At 39.9% G+C, this 19746-nt stretch overlaps 2 protein-coding genes across 16 annotated transcripts in view; both read right to left on the reverse strand.

The window, feature by feature from the left end:
- The window catches only part of fam13b (family with sequence similarity 13 member B), a 62847-nt gene extending 53607 nt beyond the window's left edge, over window positions 1–9240 (reverse strand). For 5 of the 15 annotated variants that reach the window (XM_069531696.1, XM_069531699.1, XM_020082792.2 and 2 more), the window contains exon 1: window positions 8837–9141. The gene's annotated coding sequence lies outside the window, so the exon portion shown is untranslated. Of the gene's footprint in view, window positions 1–7896 lie in introns of all 15 variants that reach the window. The other 10 variants (XM_069531695.1, XM_020082768.2, XM_069531692.1 and 7 more) reach the window with 8 other exon arrangements.
- A 1288-nt stretch (window positions 9241–10528) lies between these two features.
- On the reverse strand, window positions 10529–18855 carry cxcl14 (chemokine (C-X-C motif) ligand 14). The gene is made up of 4 exons (XM_020086273.2): window positions 18525–18855; window positions 16594–16699; window positions 13002–13115; window positions 10529–12539 (listed from the first exon to the last, which is right to left on the reverse strand). Exons 1-4 carry the CDS (start codon window positions 18586–18588, stop codon window positions 12524–12526), a joined length of 300 nt encoding a protein of 99 aa, XP_019941832.1. The 5' UTR covers window positions 18589–18855; the 3' UTR covers window positions 10529–12523.
- Between the last annotated feature and the right edge of the window lie 891 nt (window positions 18856–19746).

Raw genomic sequence — 19746 nt, forward strand, 5'->3', positions numbered from 1 at the left:
TACTTTAAATGCTAACTCTTCATTTGCCTATCTATCTTAACCGTTTCCACAATGTTCTGTACATGTAATCTCATCAGTGCTGTCTCGTTTGCATGGAGTCAGTTGGTTTTACTAACTGACAAACTCACTTCTAATGGGGCATTAAAAAAACAGCAATTATTCACACCATGAAATTTAGATTTTATCGACATGACTTAATAAATTGATTCATCAATTTATTACTATATAACCTTGAATAACTTTTTTTCCCTTTAAAATGCATAATGAAGGCTGAAAATGTTCAGCACATGAAATACGTCCTAACAGTATCCATTATGGCGTCACATAAAATTAATATGATCTGTAATAAATCTTTAATATTTAGGCTTGATTTGTATTAATTCTGTCATTTGCTCAAAGAAAATGAGGCGATATCAGGGTAGGAGTTAGTCTGAGGAACAAGTCTATAAATTTGTGTTTAATAGTTAAGAGTTTTTGGCTGCAAAGCATTAATTTAATGCACAAATTATCCAAAACTTGTAGGTCAGCATTGGTTTTGAAATAATTAAGTGGTTCGTGGAGGCGGACATCTGCAGGTCAAGTCAGGCTGTGAGGCGAGTATGCAGATGGATGGAGGAATAAAAAAGGAGAGGCAGCGATATGGAGAATAAAAGGGCATCAGAAAGAAGAAAGGATGAGCAAGATTAGAAGAGAGAAAGCAGCGGGGAAAAAGGAAGTGACAGGAAAGAAAGATGAATTGAGGTAAAGAGAGGCAGAGCAGGAGAGAAAGAGGTAGAGATGCCAGTGTTTGCCCTTGAGTCAGTAACAGCAGCTCACTGTTCTATCCTAGTTTAGCTGCTCCTCTCCGCCTAGCCCTGTCAGTGATAAATTAATAAGCACATGTCTACAGGGGACGTGAGCTTTTTCAGGCCTTGTTATCTCTTATCCAGAGAAAACTAAAGGAGTCCTCCTCTTATTTATATTGAAGGAATATCCAGCAGAGCACGCAGCAAAAAAATAATGCAAACATTTCTGCTGTCTTCTTCTATTATAATAAACTGAAAACACATGTATTTGGGTGTTTGGACTGTTAAAAAAATTGGATCCACGTTTTTATCATTTTGTTTGTAGACCAACTTAGAGATTAATTGAGGCCCTATTTCAGTGTTTGCAGTTATCTAGAACAAACTGTATATCAAGGAAAATAATCAGTAGGTGCAGTTTTTCTTTCTTTTTTAATCTATGTGCTGTTTTAAAAAAAAAATCCTGGGTGGTGTTCACTTTATGCAGCAACATCACGATAACATATCGGGCACAATTTCCCTTCAGTTAGACCAAAGCCACCTGCAGCTAAAGGTTATCTGCTACCACTCACTTCCACTTTCAGTGTAAAGTGTCCTCATTCATAGTATCTGCTGAAGGAGGAGGGTGTTTTTACTCCTGCTTCTCTATACTCCAGGTAATCATAGTCTGCCTGCCTCAACCTTTTGTGTCACTCTCCACAGCATTTAATAGAGGGGCCAAAATCGCACAAAAGTGCTGTTGTGGAGAAACGGTACAGTAAGACTCATTCTTCATTAGCCCGAGGGACTGTGACACTGCAACTACTTGGACGCCTACAGTGGAAACAAGTGCGGCTCTGTGCTGGAAACTGTGGGAGTGGAGGCAAAGCCGCATTGTGTTTGGGACATTTGCATCAAGTTTGCTTGGTTGCCATCATGGGTGAACAGTCACGCAAGGTTCTTCCTCTTTCTGTGGACGTTTCTTTTGACGCAATCAAACTTTTTGATTTTTGTGGGTTAGAATAAAACGTTTTTGATCACAAACTCCTCAGATTAAACTCTTGCTCAACACATTATTTGCACGTTGGCTTCATAATACGACTATTTTTAACTATTTGGCCTTCAACTAATTAAAAACCTGTGTCCTTGTAAATACCACCTCATGAACAAGGCTGATGTCCAACATCTGTAAAACCTCAGTGCAGCTCTTATCATGAGTATCCCTCTATAATCCTCTAATCTTTTTAACAGGACTTAAACTGTAATTATCTGCATACAATAACTGCTGTTGTCTCTTTAGAGGTCACATTCAACTGCAAAAATGTGTCGATTGAAGTCACGCTGTTCATACTTACTGGCAAAAGTAATAAACTGGTTTCTGGTCTCTCCTTTCACAAAACATTGTGCTGTTTTAGGTTTAAAAATACATAACAAATCAATACTTATCTACAAATACTGTGCATCAGCATCAAACAGTGTAAATACAGGTTTCATTCAATAAAGTTTTCTTTTACAAATATGCGGCAAATAAACCTATGAGAACCTATGGGCTTCAGGTAATGTAAAAATGTGAAAGGCCTACTCTACAGCCAGTGTTTCACTGAGACTCTGTGGAAACAGCCATTTCAGCAAGTCAGTTGTGGCTCAGGAGGTAGAGCAGGTCATCCACTAATGAGAAGGTCAGAGGTTCGATACCCATGCACTCCGCATGCCAAAGTGTCCTTTAGCAAGATACTGAACCCCAAAATTGAATAGTCTGGAGTTCTCCTTTCACACATGCACAACACCGCAGGAGGTTCTCTGTACAGACATGTTTACAACAGCAACAAATCCTCCACATTATTCTACATTATTATAGGTGGAGCAGCAGACAGAAGCAACATGTTAAATCCGCTCCGGACACTAGATCATGTTTACAGCACCCTGACACTGTTGTCCTCTTATCACCACAAACTCTCTTGACATCTTTGACGGTGTCTTCAGCGTGTCACAGCTTTTCACACTTGGAGATATTTGTTTTTTCATTGTCACATCTTTCATTGTCCCGCTGTGTTCTCAAATTAAATTCTCCTGAATTTCTACAGACTATATATCAGGACACCACGTGGAGAAAGTCTGCAGAAACCATGGAGTGTCTCACTCAGACATGTGCGTTCATTAGCACCTCCTCCAGAGAAAATATGGAGGATCTGCAGAGTTCAGTGCAAGTCTGAAAGCAGCTTTACAGAATTGCCCCCAGTCTGCAAAAGTGACTGGACTATTACTGGTATCACAAAATCTCTAACAGTTTAAGACAAGGATTCCTGATAAATTGTTCGTACACGAAAACAACAGGTCTGCACAGGTTTACAGCAATTGTCTGTGAACACATCGTAGGTGGGTTGTTGTGACTGAGGTGAGCAAAAGCTTTACCCGTAGCTTTCATTTAGGTTTCCTTAAAGACAAAAATCTGCTTAGCCTGCCAGAGCAGAGCAAATGTTTGATTATTACATGCTACGTGATTAACAACAAAGAACCACAGGTCACAGCATCTTATGTGCATCGTGGATTAATTGTGATACCAACTTGTGATACCTTAGCAGAGCCTCGTCTGTGACAATGACACATGGAGCTTTATTGATTTAGTATTGAACTGTATCACCTCTCTCTCTTGCTCTGCCTCACACTGATGGAAATTTCCAGACCACTGCACACTGAAACACAAGCCAGAATGCTTCTGTCCTTGTTGCTTTGAAAAGGAGATCCCTCTCCATCTGTTGTCGTCATGTTTTCTACAGTGCATGCCTCACAGCTCCAGGGAAGCAGTGGTGGTGCGATTAGAAAGTGCGACTACAGTTAATCAATGAAGAAATCTCAAGCCTGTTGTTAAATACCACCGAATAAACAGCCAGTATGAAGGCTTGAATAAGACTCAATTACCACTGAACAAATAGACTACACAGGATTGCACAAGACTTGTCATTTCCATCTGTGTGTAAACAATAGACCGACAAAACAGCTGTGAGAGAACACTGACAAATGAGCAGGCAGAGGAGCAGGCAAACAGTGACCAAGCAAACTGACAGTGCAGTTTGAAGGATCCTCTCACTGAGCACAGGAACTGACAGGTTACTAAAGCTTTCTGTCACCTTTGTTTACATTTGTCCTCTATTTAATGTGAGGGCTTTCCAAGAGAAATTAACAAACAGGTATTTTTGGTTGACACAAAAGACAAGCCAGTCTGTCTGGTTTGCGAAACACACACTCACAGTGATCACTCAAGACCAATCTCATGTGTCATTACAGCCGAAAACATGCTGCTAAACTGGACAGACAAATGGATGAAGTTAAAGCTCTATAAACTGTAGATACTATGTCCTGGGGGTTTTCACATCGTGAGGAGACATGAACTTAAGTTTGCAGCTTGGAATAAAACTATCAGCATCATTTCCATCTGACATCAGACACCCACCAAGAAGAAGTACATCCAGCCACTGCACTGGAGAAGTTATAACACTATAGTTTAATCAAACCTATGTACGCTGCAATGTGTACCCTTTATCAAACTCCATGTTAATCTAATAAGAAATTAAATGTCCAAATATGATATTTAAATTTGGTTCCACCCAAAAGCCAAAGTAGACCAATAAAGCGTTGCCCCATGTAAGACATCTCTTTATTGTAATTCATCAAGGTAAGCAATGGCTCTTTGTCTAACGTGACCTGAAAGGCTCCAGGGCAGTGTGGACTGGATTTGATCTGTGGGTCTGCTGCCTGAAAACAGGCTTCAATGGTTTCTGATCCATGCCAAGCTGCACCACTGCCAAACTCTAGCCAGGGAAGCTTTCAAATTAATTTATCAGCCAATGTACTCGCATTAACATCAGTCTACCTAACACCGCGCGGAAGAGATTTGATATTGAGACAGTGCCCTGACTATATCTAGCTACTTTTATTTTGATCGATCCACAAAATTAAAATTTTAAATGTATATTTGGACCTGCACTGTGGAAATCATAGACATATATACACTGATGCATTGGCTTCTTGTATCCAGACAAACCGCAGTTTCTGTTTACTCTGATGTGTTCACGGATCGCAGCAATGGACAGAGGAGGCCGATGTGATATCTATATGTATATATGTCGATGGTTTACGTTTCCAATCACACTTATATTTTAAAATATCTTCAAACAGACATACACAGACTTATCCTAATGCAAAGATGTTGTTGCAGATCCAGGCTATGACGTGAGACATCTTTACAGTCATGTGACTTTCATCACTGTGCAATCTCTCGAGGCTTGAGCAGATGCTGTACAGTTAGAGCTCTGGCTTTAAACTGACTGAGAACATGTTGTCATCCTCAGATTATTTCAGCCCAGTCAACTGCTCAGGACAGGATTTCTCCATCTGCCTTTTTGTACAGTGAAGCTGTGGCCTTCTGCTTCTTCGGTATATAAAAAAGCATGTCATACCAAATACCTGGTCAATGAGTAGTGACATGCTACATGAGCACAAGTGTTATGGAATGGAAAAACATTGTTGATTAAGTGTCCAATCATGTAAATTTAGCTCGTAATAAATATATATGTGAAGTGAAATTGCAGAAATTCAATGGTCACTGTTTTGGGGAACTTCAAATACTTGACAAATCGTTAAGTTTCTTCAAACTGAGGTCAAATACAATGATGTTAAAAAGCTCACTGATTTACTGTATTGTCTGCGATGACATACTCCAACAAGGAATAAAAAAAGAGAATAAAAAAATTAATAAATACAATCCTGGCAGAAAACATCATTGCACAATCTCTAAAAATCCCTCACACTATATCATCACATGCTTTATCCTGATTGGGGTCAACCACAAAAATATTAGTGAACTGAGCAAATTGTGGCCAAAACGCTGAACTGTCGTCATAACAAACTGCTCAGAAATTAAAATATATAAACATAGATTCTTAGGTAACCTACTTTTCTACTTTCACTAGTCATACTGAAATTTGTGAACATCCCCTTTCACCTCTGCAAGTTTTGGTTTCAAATAACAAGTCTTAGCTGAGAGTGGCTTACTAATCAACTAATTGACTAATCAAACAAGGGACAATTAACCAGCAGCTAATTCGATAAGCTATTAGTGGCTTAACTCACATTTTAAACAAAAATCCCAAACAATCCCCACGGCAGCTTTTAAACTGTGAAAATTCATAACTCGTCTTCTTCTTGTGATGATCTTTTAGTTTAGACAGTTGGTTGAACAAAAGCAGTTTTCATACATTGTGCTGCACATTTCTGTCATTATTTCCTGACATATATTTAATGATCAATACAGAAAATCTACTTTAGATTAACATACAATGAAATGGTTGTTTGTTTCAGCCCTACTCTTGTATTGTTTTTTTTCAATATAAGTTGTTTGATATTGATGAATATGCATCACCTACATTAGTATAAATACGATGTGAAGGAAAACTGCCATTGTGCTGCTTTTTCTCTAACATTCTGGAATCGAATAAAAAACACAGGATTTGTCTCTGTTATCTCAGTCACCTAATAGACCATCTCTATTTACACACTCTCCACATTGCATAACTGCCCGAAGCTCTTTTTTGGCTTGAAGCAAACCAGGAGACAATACTCTGGGTTTCCATCTTCTTACTAGAAACAGAAGTATCTGTATAATGATTGCAGGTTATACTAACCATTGCTTGCTTCTTGTAATTATCCAGTCTTACTCTAGACGTATGTACTGTGTTAACCGACATTTAAAAAATAAAAAGGGAGGTTATGAAACATATTTTTCATCAGGTCTGAACTTAACACTGGGATTAGTCCCACTGAATCTGGCAAATTCGCGACAGTGTGTGTCCAACTCTAGAGAAATTTGGACCACAGTTGGTTTAGCTTGGCACAGTATCTAAAACAACCACTGACTGACCTGGCAACAACAATCCCACACTGCAGGGAGCTGTGTGGTTATGACACTGCTGTGACCGCTGTGTGCGCATGTGTTGTCCTTCCATATAAAAACGATGGGTGGTCTTCCATACACAGTCTTATCTCACACTGCGGGAGGCTAGAGAAGTTTGGCTCTGTTGGTATGTGCATACGTGATTCCCTTCACGTAAGAGGCTACAGGTTCAGCTGAGGTGCACCTGATGGGAGTGAACAAAACACTGCCTATACACTGATAAGTCTTTGAAGATAAATTACATTCATATTATATTTCAGCTTTGCAACAGTCTTCATAAACCAGGATTAACAAAGCAGCTGAGTGTAGAGTCGACAGTATCAATCCGAAGTGTGTAACAGCAGCTTACAAACATTTTTCCAACATCAGCACCACTGCAAAGTTGACCTTTACTCTGGTCTGTCTATAGATATATATGTGCTCTCTCTTGCACAACAACTGCTGTTTTGCTACCAGGTTAAACTTAACTGAGCCTGGTAGCTATAGGTCAGATTTTGCACAAGCTGCTCAGATAAGTGTTATTGTTGCTCAGATAAAAATCAAATTGTATAATTTAAATACAATTAAAAGTAGTGTTCACTGTGCACAGTATATATTGTATTTAACAAGCTCAAAGCCACATACTGTACACTCTTTGTCAAGTCAGCATGTAAAATATATGCACCAAAGACCTTCCATACCACAAACTAACTAAGAGGACATTCTGTAGATATAGTAAATAAATAACTTCCTATGTCGATCACACTGAAAAACTCCCATCACACTTTCCCAGAGCCCAAAGTGATGTCAATATATCAACCAATCGTCTTCGTCACTCTGCTTCTTGATGTTCACAATATTGTAGGACTGCATCTATCATTGATACACTAATCCTCAGGACAGCAATAACCACTTTCAACTACCGATTAACCAACTATTGTTTGAATCAAATATATAGTGAATAATGCATCATTACACCTGTAATAATTGACTTGAGTCAAAGTCTTTACATTAGTCAGTCAATAATAATTCCTCAATCAACACAAACTTAATCAGTGGCTGCTGTGATAGTCAATTAAACATATTAAATTAGGTTGTTCAAGGTTATTCATTAGATATTGTATATGTAATATTATATTTCCACAAACATGCATTAATAATATATTTGGGTTTAAAGGTAGGTAGATAGATAGATAGACACACTACCTCTGCACGTTTCATTCCAGCAGCTCAGTTATGTCAGTGTGCACAACAATGTCCTCTGGTGCACATTTGTAACGCGTGACGGTTCGTTCACTCGTGTTTATGTGGCACAACATATGGAGAACAATCCATCCTAATGCAGAGCCACGGCCACATTATGTCATGTCCAGAGAGCCCAGGAGAGAAGGGCTGCACGTTCAGGATCATTTGAAACACACAGATCTGAGAGCGAGGAGCTTTAGTCTGATCACCGCTGAGCCACAGAACATTCCAGCACAAGACACTTCACTGTGACCGAGCACTGCGACCGAGCACCCGGCTGAGGAGAGCCAGCCACAAAACGAAACTACACAAGCTGCAGCTCGACAAGAGAACAGAAACTCCACATTCACGAAGCACCGGACGCAAATATCTCAACGATTCACCGTGAAGTCCAGGTGATTCTGGGGCGAGCAGCAGCATCCCAGCTCCCTCATTCAGCAGCGACAAAACCGGTCAAAACACCCACGAACACAACCATCGTGTCAAATGTCAGTAAATGTGAAAGCAAGAGGAATCGCTCAGTTTATCTTTGAGCCACTAAAGACGAGAATAATCCAGAATAACGAATTATTACGGGCAGTTGTTCTTCTTCTTCTTCTTCTGCCTCCGAGTTAGCTTCCTGTGCCTGCGGAGGAGCTGTGATGGAACTCACCGTTAGCCGTTAGCTCCCAGTCAACACAAATAAAGCCGCGGATGACACTTAACACCCGCGGCACTCTGCTGCAAACGACTGCCCGGGTGAAGATGTGGACACGGGGAATAAATCCGCGAGTCACAAGTGTCCTAAAACCAACCAGGGACACCACACACGAGCGTCTGACACAGTTAGCTTAGCCTGCTAGCATTAGCTGCTAGTCGCGGGGAAGCTAGTCGGGCGCTCCGGGGGCAGCGGCTACCTTACCCGGTCAAAACAAGCAGCACCGCGGAGCGAGGTGCATCAATTTCTGGTCCAGTTCTTGTGGCCGACGTCCGGAGAGACGACGAACTCGACGGGATCAGAGCTGGAGGAGGACCGGCTTCGTCGAGATCATGATAAAGATACTCGAAAATAATGTGGTTCCTGTTTTTCTGCTTCTTTTTTTTTTTTTTAGCTCGGACTGGACTCAGATGGCTGTTTGCAGGTCGTCGCTTGGCGAGTGTATAAACACATACACACACACACACTCACAAACACACACTCACAGGGACACACAATCCGAGAGAGACACACACTCCGAGAGAGAGAGAGAGAGAGAGACACTCCGAGAGAGCGAAAGAGAGAGAGACACACACCCTCCAGGGACGAACCTGCCAAATACTGACCCCGCCTCTCTCACTCTGAACACAGCGGGAGGCAGCTGCCAAATACTGACCCCGCCTCACAGACACTCACTTTAATAATAATTTAATAAATACATGTATTTTTCTACACGTTTCTCTGTCTGTGTTCCTTCACCTGATCTGGTTTATTCTCTGTCCACTGCTTGTCTTCAGAGGGAGTCCTTACTAATTTATTATTACTCTCACACTGTCTTTTTCTGACATTTCCCTAAAGTGGGATTAATCAATACAGCACAATACATCTTCATTCAGTCTAAGGGTTATTTAGTTTAGAGGAAGTAAAAAGAGACACATGCACTGACAGACATCCACAGAAACAATCATAAAATATACTAATGTTTTTATTTTTATTTTAAATTTTAAATTACTGAGCAAAAAGTGACATTTCTTTGAAAGGTAAATATATTAATCAAATAGCCGACATGGCAGACAGGCATTTGATGGTTATTATAGTTATTCTATCACTTTTTTTTACATTCGTCTTATTTGAAAACATATCTGAAGCAGAATTTAACCCCAAAATATATCTTTAGGCATCTATCATCTTAATCATTTGAGACAAGTGAGAACTAAGTGATTCTGTCCATTTCATGTCATGTTGCTCTTTAGGTGGTGCAATGTTATTCAGTTCTTTAATTTAAATAAGTTTTTTCCCCCCTCTATAGTAATGTCTGTGTCTTAATGTGTTTGTAATCATCTGTCAAATAATATTGTGTGATTCTCTGGAGTTTTCATCATCACTGTCTTCATCTGCCCAGTTGTCATAGAGATCACTTCATCTAAACATATGAATAATTCCACAATCTGACCCGACAGAGATTATACCATTGAATCGTATATGATCACAAAAAGCAGCACCACTTATTCCTATTGGTATGATTTCCAAACAAATATGAACAAGTCTGTAATTCTGATTTAAAAATTGATTTTATAAGTGAAACTAAAATAATGAAAACGAACACAATGTCACACCGATATTATCATACAAGTCACTGCAGATTTTTAAATGTTAACAGTGAATCGTTTAATCTATCTCTCTCTCTCTCTCTCTCTCTCTATATATATATATATATATATATATATATGTATATATGAGAATCAATATGAATTATGAATTATGTCACTGTCGCCTGCAGTTAGAGTAACATGTCAGCTTGTATTTATCGCCACCTGGTGGAATACTTGCCTCACAGCACTTCAGTTCTTGTTTTCCTTCCTCTTTACTTCAACTGTTTAACTGTTTTCTCTCAACAAATGAAATACAAACACCAGCTGCTCTACAGACACTTTATTGCTGTTTATCGTTTTATACTCGGTGGAACGTCTAACTGTGTGTTTGGTGGGCCAGTCCAAACATGCACCCTCCGAATATATGTTACCAAACCAAAGATTTAAATAAACAAAAGCAAAAAACAACTATAATGCAGTAATACAATGACATGAAATACATGAGACTATGAAGTCTTTAGGTGAATTCATTCTCACTAACATATAGGCTGTACTGGTCCATTTACAAAATGTTTCTTTATATATATTTATATATTCAAGATATAAAACAAGAGTAATGCACATTCTTCAAAGGGTAAAGAACATGTGATGGGGTTTATTTTGTATACATGCAGATATACTTGTGTGTGAATTCTGTTTGGTGGCAACAAAACTAAACCCAACTGTCTTTTTTACAAAGTGTATCCACAGCTTACACATTATAACAAATTGTCCTTTTTCTGAGCTCAAATAAAATGTTCACAACAATGTTAATAAGATAAAAACACAACCTATAGCCGCTTTGAAAGTTTAAGATGAATAATATTCTGTATTTTTATTATTGTCTACAAAAATCAAATGAAAAAAACATCAATAACAGTGAATCAACCCAAACAGCAAGTAATGTCCATATATCCAAAGCCTGATATCATTTGTCTGTGTCATAAACTTCCACTGGGATTTATTTGGAGACTTCATTGTGCAGCCATAAATAACCAAATACCAAATATGTGTAAAATCCACAGTTAAACTGATTGAAAGCTTCACTTGTAGTAGGAAGTTATTTAATATTTAAAGCCAGTGACTGGACAGAATTTAAGCTTGAACCAGGAGAGCTCTCGAGTTTTTAAAGATTTACATCATCTGTAGGAATAAATGAGCTATGGCCAAAGTGTCTCTAACAGATTAGAGAATTTAGACACTGATATTATGTAAACTTTGTTTACTTGGATGTTTTCACGGGATACTGTAGCTGACAATAAGAAATAGACTGGAATATCACGTGTTACCCTTCAGGGATGTTGCCATAGTTTCATGCTTACATAGGCAGTTTGTGGGAGATATTGCTCAGTTGCACATTTGTTTGAACAGATGGAGCTAAAGAAAAAACTAGAAAAGATGAAGCAGATCTTCTTTTGTTGATGTAAACTGTCTCCATTTCTTCGTGTTATATAATAATCATTTAGTTTATTTTTTACTTTAATCCACAGACTGTAATTTATGTGGGAATGGCACATATGAACTATTTGTGTTTTCACTATCTACTGAAAGTAAACCTGTTTAGTGGAACATGTGTGCTGCCGAGTGGACTGTTTGTTTGACACGTGACGAGTATGAAGCGTATAAACACACACACACAGTGATAGATCTCTATGTGGCTGAACAATAGTAACATCTGTATTAGTGTATATGTGACCACTGCCTCTGCTCTACACTTTCACAGATTCATTGAGAACCTTCATCGCTGCATCTCTACTACGACCTTCTAAACACAGCTGACCAGATCCTAAGTGTTGGCATTGTTCGAATATTAAACCTGTCATACTGAATACAGAGAACTGGAAATCTTAACAACAGAAAGACCTACGCTGCATCTGTCAAAGGAAGGTTCGCTCGTTTCTTAAGAAGGACACATTCTTCTTCTTACAGTTTTGAAAGAAGCCTAGAAAGCAAAAGAGAAGTCCCTTTAAATCACATCTGACCAAACCTATAGCTGTCTGAACACAGATGGCGGCATCTCGTCCACTATTCGACAAGTATAACTACAGTTGTGAGAGACTGGAGTGGTGAGTGAATGCACCTACGATGATGGCCGACTAAAATGAGCCCACCGGCGTATACATGAACTAAAGATATCTCTTAGTGCGTTTGACAGATCTCAGGCAGAAGAGGGAGAAGTACATTTTAACATCCTGTACTTCATGAAAACAGTTCTGGTGGTGGTGGTGGTGGTGTCTTTTTTAGTCTCACTCCATCCACGTGTGCTGGGCTTGCCAACGTTTTAAGCCTCGTACACCCTGAGGAAGAAACAAAAAGAGTTTTCTGTGATTTCAAACCATTTCCTCTAAGATCATCTGCTGCAGCTTTCAGGTGTTTTCCTTTAGTCTCGAGAAACATTTCTTGAATTGAATTTGAGGCAAAAATGAATTAATTGGATGATTGGATCTGTGATACAGCGACAGCAGACATTACCTGTGGACAAACAGGCTCACTGCTGCCCCCTGTCTGCAGTACAGTATACCAGCTGATTGATAGTGTTATATGCCTCACTGTGTACCAACTAGAAAAGTCAAAACAATCTCAAATATGTATAAATGTACTTGTACATTAGAGGATCACTGATTACGATGGTCAATTTTGCTCAAAACACATTTGCAAATAAAGAGTTCCCCCTGTCCTGTCAGGACATTGTCTCAAAACTAGTTTTATTGAATAATGAAATTGTGTACGAAATCGTAAAATGCAAGAAGATGTTTCACCTGTGCTTGTCCTTCCAGATGCGGAACCATTTGACCAGATTCTTGGTGCTCTGAAGTTTGGGATGAAGACAATACTCCTGCCCCTTGAACCGAGCCACGTTCTCCATCGTCACACTGGAGAGGAGAGCAGAACAAACAGGAGATGATTAAATCCCCCAAAAATCCAACATTATTACTAAATTATTTCACCAAAACCTTTATTGAAAGAAGCATGATGTACTGGAGGAGACGAGAGAGGCAATTTGTGCTTTCTTCAAATAAGAAATGAATAAAATCATCATGCATGCAGAGATGCAGCCCCTGTAGCTTCCAGAATCAGCTACATTTGTTTATCACTGTATGTGTGTTGGTGCAGTGGTGAATGATGGAAAACATAGAAAAACATTTCACGTAATCACATGAGGGCAAAATAGTTTGATCAGGCTGCACAATAAGTTCGGACATTAATAGTTTGAGAGACGGTTTAGATCAACTCCAAAAGCCTCCAACTGAATAGAGTAAAAATGTCAGTCTGACTAGTTGAATAGAAACCGGACAGGTTGCAGAATGATGGTTGACATATGTTTTCCTCCACGTTTCAGCTGTTATTCTTTAACGGCCTCATTAACATTTAAAGTGAAATGCTCTGATTTCAAAAGATCAGCTTGAACTCAGAGGCCAGTTCCTTGGCAGTGAAGCAACATTTCGGAGGTGACATCTCAGCTCATTGAATTGGTCGGTCGGTCTATAACCCTCTGCTCAAGGCATCGGTAGAGACAGTCCGCCTGCATGTGGCGCATTCAGGCTAAAAATAAAGAGAAATGTGGGAAAAAGCAGCCACCGTGCCGCGGGGCCTCTTCCTCCAGCGACACACTCAAAGGCTCAGAAGGAGCATGAATGTTCAGTGAGTTGACTGGAGGAGAAAAGACTCGACTCGCAATAAAAATGTTGCATTCAGTGGCTACAGGAATTAGATTAAAGTGTTTTGCACTTTATTGCCCATTCAGTCGTCACTTTGTTTGGCTGCTGAGGTTCATCAGGCAGCTCCACATGTTGTGTTATGGAGGAATGGAGCTTTGAGTGGGTGTTTGATAGAGAGAGCATAAGAGTGCTTGTTGCCTGCATGCACGCCAACGCTCTCGTATGTGAGAGGCTGTAATAAACATCGAAGTAATGTTAATCCACGATCTTAACCACTGTGTTAATCTGAGCTCCGGTTCCTCCTCATTGTCATTCACCTGAGAGCAGCTGAAGTGCAGCCACTGGCTCTAAAAGCTCCTGTGGTTGGAAACGTGTTTGATGAGCACAGAGAGAGAATGAGAAACAATGAGAGCAAAAAGAGAAAGAAAAGAAGAGATGGTAGTCGAGTGTACTTCTACTTCTGCTCCTCACTACGTAACGAGATGCATTGATTCTTAAACTTTACGACATGTATTTTACAGCTGCACCTGTAAGTTGCTTTTTTACATTTAGATTCACAGGAATCTACTAAATTAGGATTATTTAGGAAAATAACCACAACATTAAAAATGTTATTTAACTATAAATGAGGTATTCATAATCAGGAGTTTTACTACTAATGTCAACTTATAATGGAGTTTAGCTTATTTCACTCCAGTGAAGGATCTGATTTCCTCCTCATCTGACGAAGGAAGAGCAATGGTGAGATCCAGACATTAATGTAAGTGATAAACACAAAGAGCACCATCCAAAAAAACTATAAATAACAAAACATAAAGGTTGAAAAGAATCAAAAGAAAAGTTATATTTAAGAGGAAAAATAATATAAAGTGGAAATACGACTGTTTAAAGGCCAAACAAGAGGAAAAAGGAGAAAACAGGGAGGTTTGGTGGCTCTCAGCTTGTGTGTGTTTGTGGTCCGCGGTGGTTGACCAGAATGCCAAACTGGGTGCCGTAAGCCAAACAGCCACAACAAAGGCCAGGGTGGGGGGGACCCTCTCACTCGTTTCTCTCCTGCTCTCTTTCTTTCTCTTGCTATCCGGAGCCCATCGAGGCTCATTTTTCACTGGGCACCAACGGCTGGTGGCCCCATCTCATGCTAATAGAGCGGCCTTCACCAACAGTAACATACGCCACAGACCTGAGGATCAACACAGACCAAACCAAAGGATTTCCTACATTCACTGAATAACACAAACAGACAATAACATGTGTTGTTAATCTTTTTAATGCTCTTATACTGAACTTTTAATTCTGAGAGTTGCATAAAATCGAAACAATAAGAAAATCCTCACATGAGATTAACTGGACCCAACAGTCGCTGAGTAAAATTGCTTAACTCATCTTTTCTCGTCACATCTACACAATCTGTTGCCGTCTCCCAGTGTCCTCTCCGTGCTGTGTTGTAAGTGGCCAGCAGGTGGCAGCAGAGTGTGAGTCTCAAACAACACTGACTCCAGTGACATAACAAACCATCGTTTTTTTTTTTTTCTTTCCTGCAGCTTTGACATGAAACTTCAGACTCATTCCACGCAGAGATCACATCTCTCGTTTCTCGCCCTGGAGGAGACCTGATCCCAAATGATTTAAAGTTGTACGTAAAATCTGTAAATTGTAACGTGTACGTAACGAGCAGGATTATTTGTTTAGGATTGGAGTGACTGTGTGAGCGCCACAGGTTTCTTCAGATCTGTTTGAAACTCTCAGAGGGTTCGTTATCAGGAGAATCGCTCCTGCTGCATTTAACAGCTCAGATGGTGTGTGTGCGCTCAGGCTGTGATTTCTTGGGTCACAGTGGCAGAGTGAGAGAATCAGATAGTAACTGTGTAGTCTATGGATCATAAATCAAACTATAACCTGGAAGTGAGGCTTCAGAATGGGGGGAACAACCCATCAGAAAAACAGAAATACACTTTTGGGATGATTGGTGAACTTACGTACGTCGTTACCATTTTTTTTACCTCTGCAAAGAGGTTAGGTCTGTTTATTTGTTCGTTCATTTGTTGAGCTTTGAGCAAGATTATGCAAAAAGAAAGAACTCATTACATGATAGCACAGATCTTTCTTTAACATTGTAAAATAAGACGTTTTTGGACATTACAACAAATCATGGATCTTAATGCAACAAGTCAGACACATTAAGAGGACTGATGTCTATGAGTGTGTGCACTTTGGTGCTGCTTTTATTGAATAGTGTTATTCTAGTGTAATGAAGATGCAGTGAATGTAACCTCAGATACGACACATACAATATGAAGCTTAGCCTTTCACCACCATGTAAAGTGGAGAGCTCTGGGAAGATGCTCTCTCCAGGCTGTGTGGTGTAATTAAATCACAACTTCATCATCACACTCCACATCCACGGTTGTGTAGTAAGCACAGATGACAAGATGTTATGATACCGCTGCCAAATATTTCTATGGTGTTACAGTTACAACAGCATATCTGCGTGTCAAGCAGGGACAAATACACAGAGACGGGAGGGAAGAAGAAGAAAAGCAGGAATGTGAAAAGATGAAAAAAGCTGAAGGAGCAGAGACAAACCGAGGAGGATAATGTCAAGAGATCCAGAAGACAGAAGGTGGAGAGAGAGAACAAACACATGGGGAAAAATACAATGAAAGAAAGAGAAAATAAAAAAACTCTGACTCACAATATCATCTTCTCTTGGCAGTACGGGTGTTTGGGTTTGATCTCCAGCTTCTGTACATCCTTATATCTGATCTTTGGTCCTTTTCTGGTGCACCTGCACTTGTAGGCTGTCGACAAAGCACATGGGTGTGATCATATCGTTTTTAGTTGTTGTATTTTCTCATAACAGTGACATGACTAGGAATCCTGTCTCAGACTCTTATACCCCACTGTATTCGTTCTAGTTCTGGAGATGCAGAAGGAGCAGTGATATAATGGAAAACAGAGCGTCTGGAAACTGAACCATGAGCAGATTATTACAGTTAGTGTCGTAATTACTTCCAGAACCGTCTCTGAACTGATAGAAAAGTTCATTCTTAGTGATTTGACAGAAAATTGGCTCTCCCTCATCATGAAACCCCCAGTTAATCTGTACGATACACACTGAGGAGGAGGATTACTGCAGCCAGGGCTTACATCTGCTACAGATTCCCATGTCGAACAAAACACAGTCACATATAAACATGTTTTAAAAGTAGAAATGCTACCCTGCAAAAGTAACAAGTATTTTTCTTCTTTGGAAGTTATTGTCTGCAAATCTGCAAAATGAACTGATCTGACTTTAATGCAGCAGCTCTGATGACTCATGAACATTTTTTGTATTTGCATTGGACGGAGAAAACCCGTGGCTTTAACTCTCCTGCAGCCACTTCTCCTGCACGTCCTGTTTTCATGTAAGAATTTGTTGTGGAGAGATTTCCTCCATTATAATCACAGAGCAGGAAGCAAGCAGGTCATAAGGTTACATGATGTCTCACTCCTCAAGTATCTTTTATGTGTTTCAATCAAACCTCTTCCCCAGGATCATTTTTTACAGCTGTTTTTATTTGACTTCATGCTGCAGAATAAAGCCAGAGAAATTAGTTTTTTTTTTCTGGGTTGTATATTTGTGATGGGAGGTGATGACCTGGCTCAAGGTTTCCTTCATCCATCACCTCCTATCTGTCCTGAGTGCCTCTAAATCTGTCACAAGCCAAGCGATGGTGCCAGAAACACACTAGACAACAATAAAACTACAGAACCGCTGTGTGATTGAGAAAAACAGCAACACTACACACAGTTAGATAGAAGAGATGTTGTCTGCTCTACATCCAAACACTTCATGACTTCTTTTTTCTTCCTTCTATGTGATGACACAAGTCAATAACTTTTTAAACCCACAACATGATTTTATGGTGAGAAATAAAATCGTCCTAACCGATCTGACTTTAGTCCAAATCAAAGTTGAAAATCGTTCTAACCAAAAATACGCTAACACACCAAGATACTGTATATTTTAGTGAAATATTTCTCAAGGAGCTGACAAATACTAGTTTTGCTCCTCAACCATATACAGACACACAGTTCTTCATAAACCTGACAGCTGCAGAAACAAAATGTAAAATGTAATTTAGAGAGAAAATATCATTAGTCTCCATCAGTTTTCCTGCTCCTCCTCCCACATGGCTCCATGAATATTGGCTTTAAAAGATTTCAGCCACATATGGTCAGCTTCACTTGTCTTGCCAGTCACACAGACAGACACAGACAAAGACACAGAAGGCTCATGCTGAGGTTGTAGCTGCATCAATCACTCTAATCTAGTTTCAAGAAGCTGTCAATCTTTTTTTAGAGACATTTAGGATAAAACATGGCGAACAAAGCCCTGGATTGTGTGTTGTGGGATCAGATTAGGAGGAAAATATATCAGGTGGGCATCAACATGGAAGCAAACGCATCTTAAAGTTTTTCCAAACCTGTGCTGGACATGAGGAAACTTTTTTTATTTTGTACTTATTCCTGCGCAGAGAAAAAACCGAACATATTGTTTGTTATTCAGTTGCATCTTCTCCACAGAGGTCCCATAGCTTCAGATCAATACAAAAAACAGATCAATAAAAAGGTGCAATTTACCTTCTGCGCTCAGGAAGTACAAGGACACCACTAACACAAGTAGCACCGCTGTGCACCGATGCATGTCTTCAGAAGTCAAGACGAAGAAAAGATGTATTTGTTCGCTCTCTGCGCACAAAAATGCAAAACACAGCAGCTTCAGCAGAGCCGATGATATCCGCCTGCAGAGAGAGTTGGGAGAAGCCGGAGTGGAGGAGCTCTGAGGGTCTTCTGCTGTTTGGAGTCCCGTTGGAGCGCTGATTGTGCAACTGTGCGTCCTGAGCGCCTGGATGAATCTCCAATCACTCTCTCTCTCTCTCTCTCTCTCTCTGTGAGTGTGTGTGTGTGAGTGTGTGTGGAGAGAGGCAGCAGCAGCTCTTTTAAAAGCAGCCCGCTGTCGCCCCTCTCATTAACATGCACGGCCAGACAGCGAATCAAACACTTGTGTCCAGAGAGGCACAAGTGGAGAGCGTGGAGAGGGAGGGAGGGAGAGAGAGAGGGAGGGAAAAACAGAAAAATACTCATATTGTCCAGTGAAGTGAAACCTGAGTGACGTCTGCTCTGATGGGTCGTGTGTTGACTCTTTATTTTACACGTGTGACCGGATCAGAAGGGACAGAAACAACTTGAGAGGAGAGGCGACATTTACGCGCAGTGTTGAGTGTGTGCGGGACGTTTGAACACTATTGGATTATAATGAGATTCTTCTTTATAGTGGGTTTGTGCAGTTTGTGAGTCTGTGTGGTCATTTTCAAAACAGTGATTCGCAGATGAAAAGGTCCATGTGGTGTCAATGGTGATAACTGTCATTTATAGCTACAAGAAAATGTCTCGGGGCAGTAAAGGCAACATCCAATCAGTGTTAAGTGAAGCTGCTTTTAAAAGTTACATCATAATTGATTTTCTGTGAGATCCACCTGCAGTTACAAAAAAAATAAAAGAGAGATAGTTTTGGATTACAGGTCAGCAAATATAATGGATGATGATAACTGCAACACAAGAAGGCAGTGAATGATATCATGTATACTCCACTGTCTGTGTTTACGGAGCAGGTAGTGAAGCTAAAAACAGCTGCAGCCAGAAAGTCATCAGTTAAAGAAAAAAGGGATCAGCAAGAGAACATTTACATTAGGCTGTAACTTTAATCCAGTGTAATGAATGATAGATATTAACTCCTTTAAATAAAGAGCATGATATGTTTTATACCGCTGCCTCTTTGCTAAGAATGTTATGTCAGTTCAGT

The sequence above is a fragment of the Paralichthys olivaceus genome, chromosome 9 (genome assembly GCF_024713975.1).
Source record: "Paralichthys olivaceus isolate ysfri-2021 chromosome 9, ASM2471397v2, whole genome shotgun sequence".
Lineage (NCBI taxonomy): Eukaryota > Metazoa > Chordata > Actinopteri > Pleuronectiformes > Paralichthyidae > Paralichthys > Paralichthys olivaceus.

What these genes read in the sequence shown, in the direction of transcription:
- cxcl14 (XM_020086273.2), bottom strand. Translation starts at nt 18,588, where the DNA reads ATGCATCGGTGCACAGCGGTGCTACTTGTGTTAGTGGTGTCCTTGTAC. An exon ending in GTACTTCCTGAGCGCAGAAG is followed by an intron (nt 16,700 to 18,524) that starts GTAAATTGCACC and finishes CTTTGTCGACAG; the next exon opens with CCTACAAGTGCAGGTGCACC. An exon ending in TGCCAAGAGAAGATGATATT is followed by an intron (nt 13,116 to 16,593) that starts GTGAGTCAGAGT and finishes TCTCCTCTCCAG; the next exon opens with TGTGACGATGGAGAACGTGG.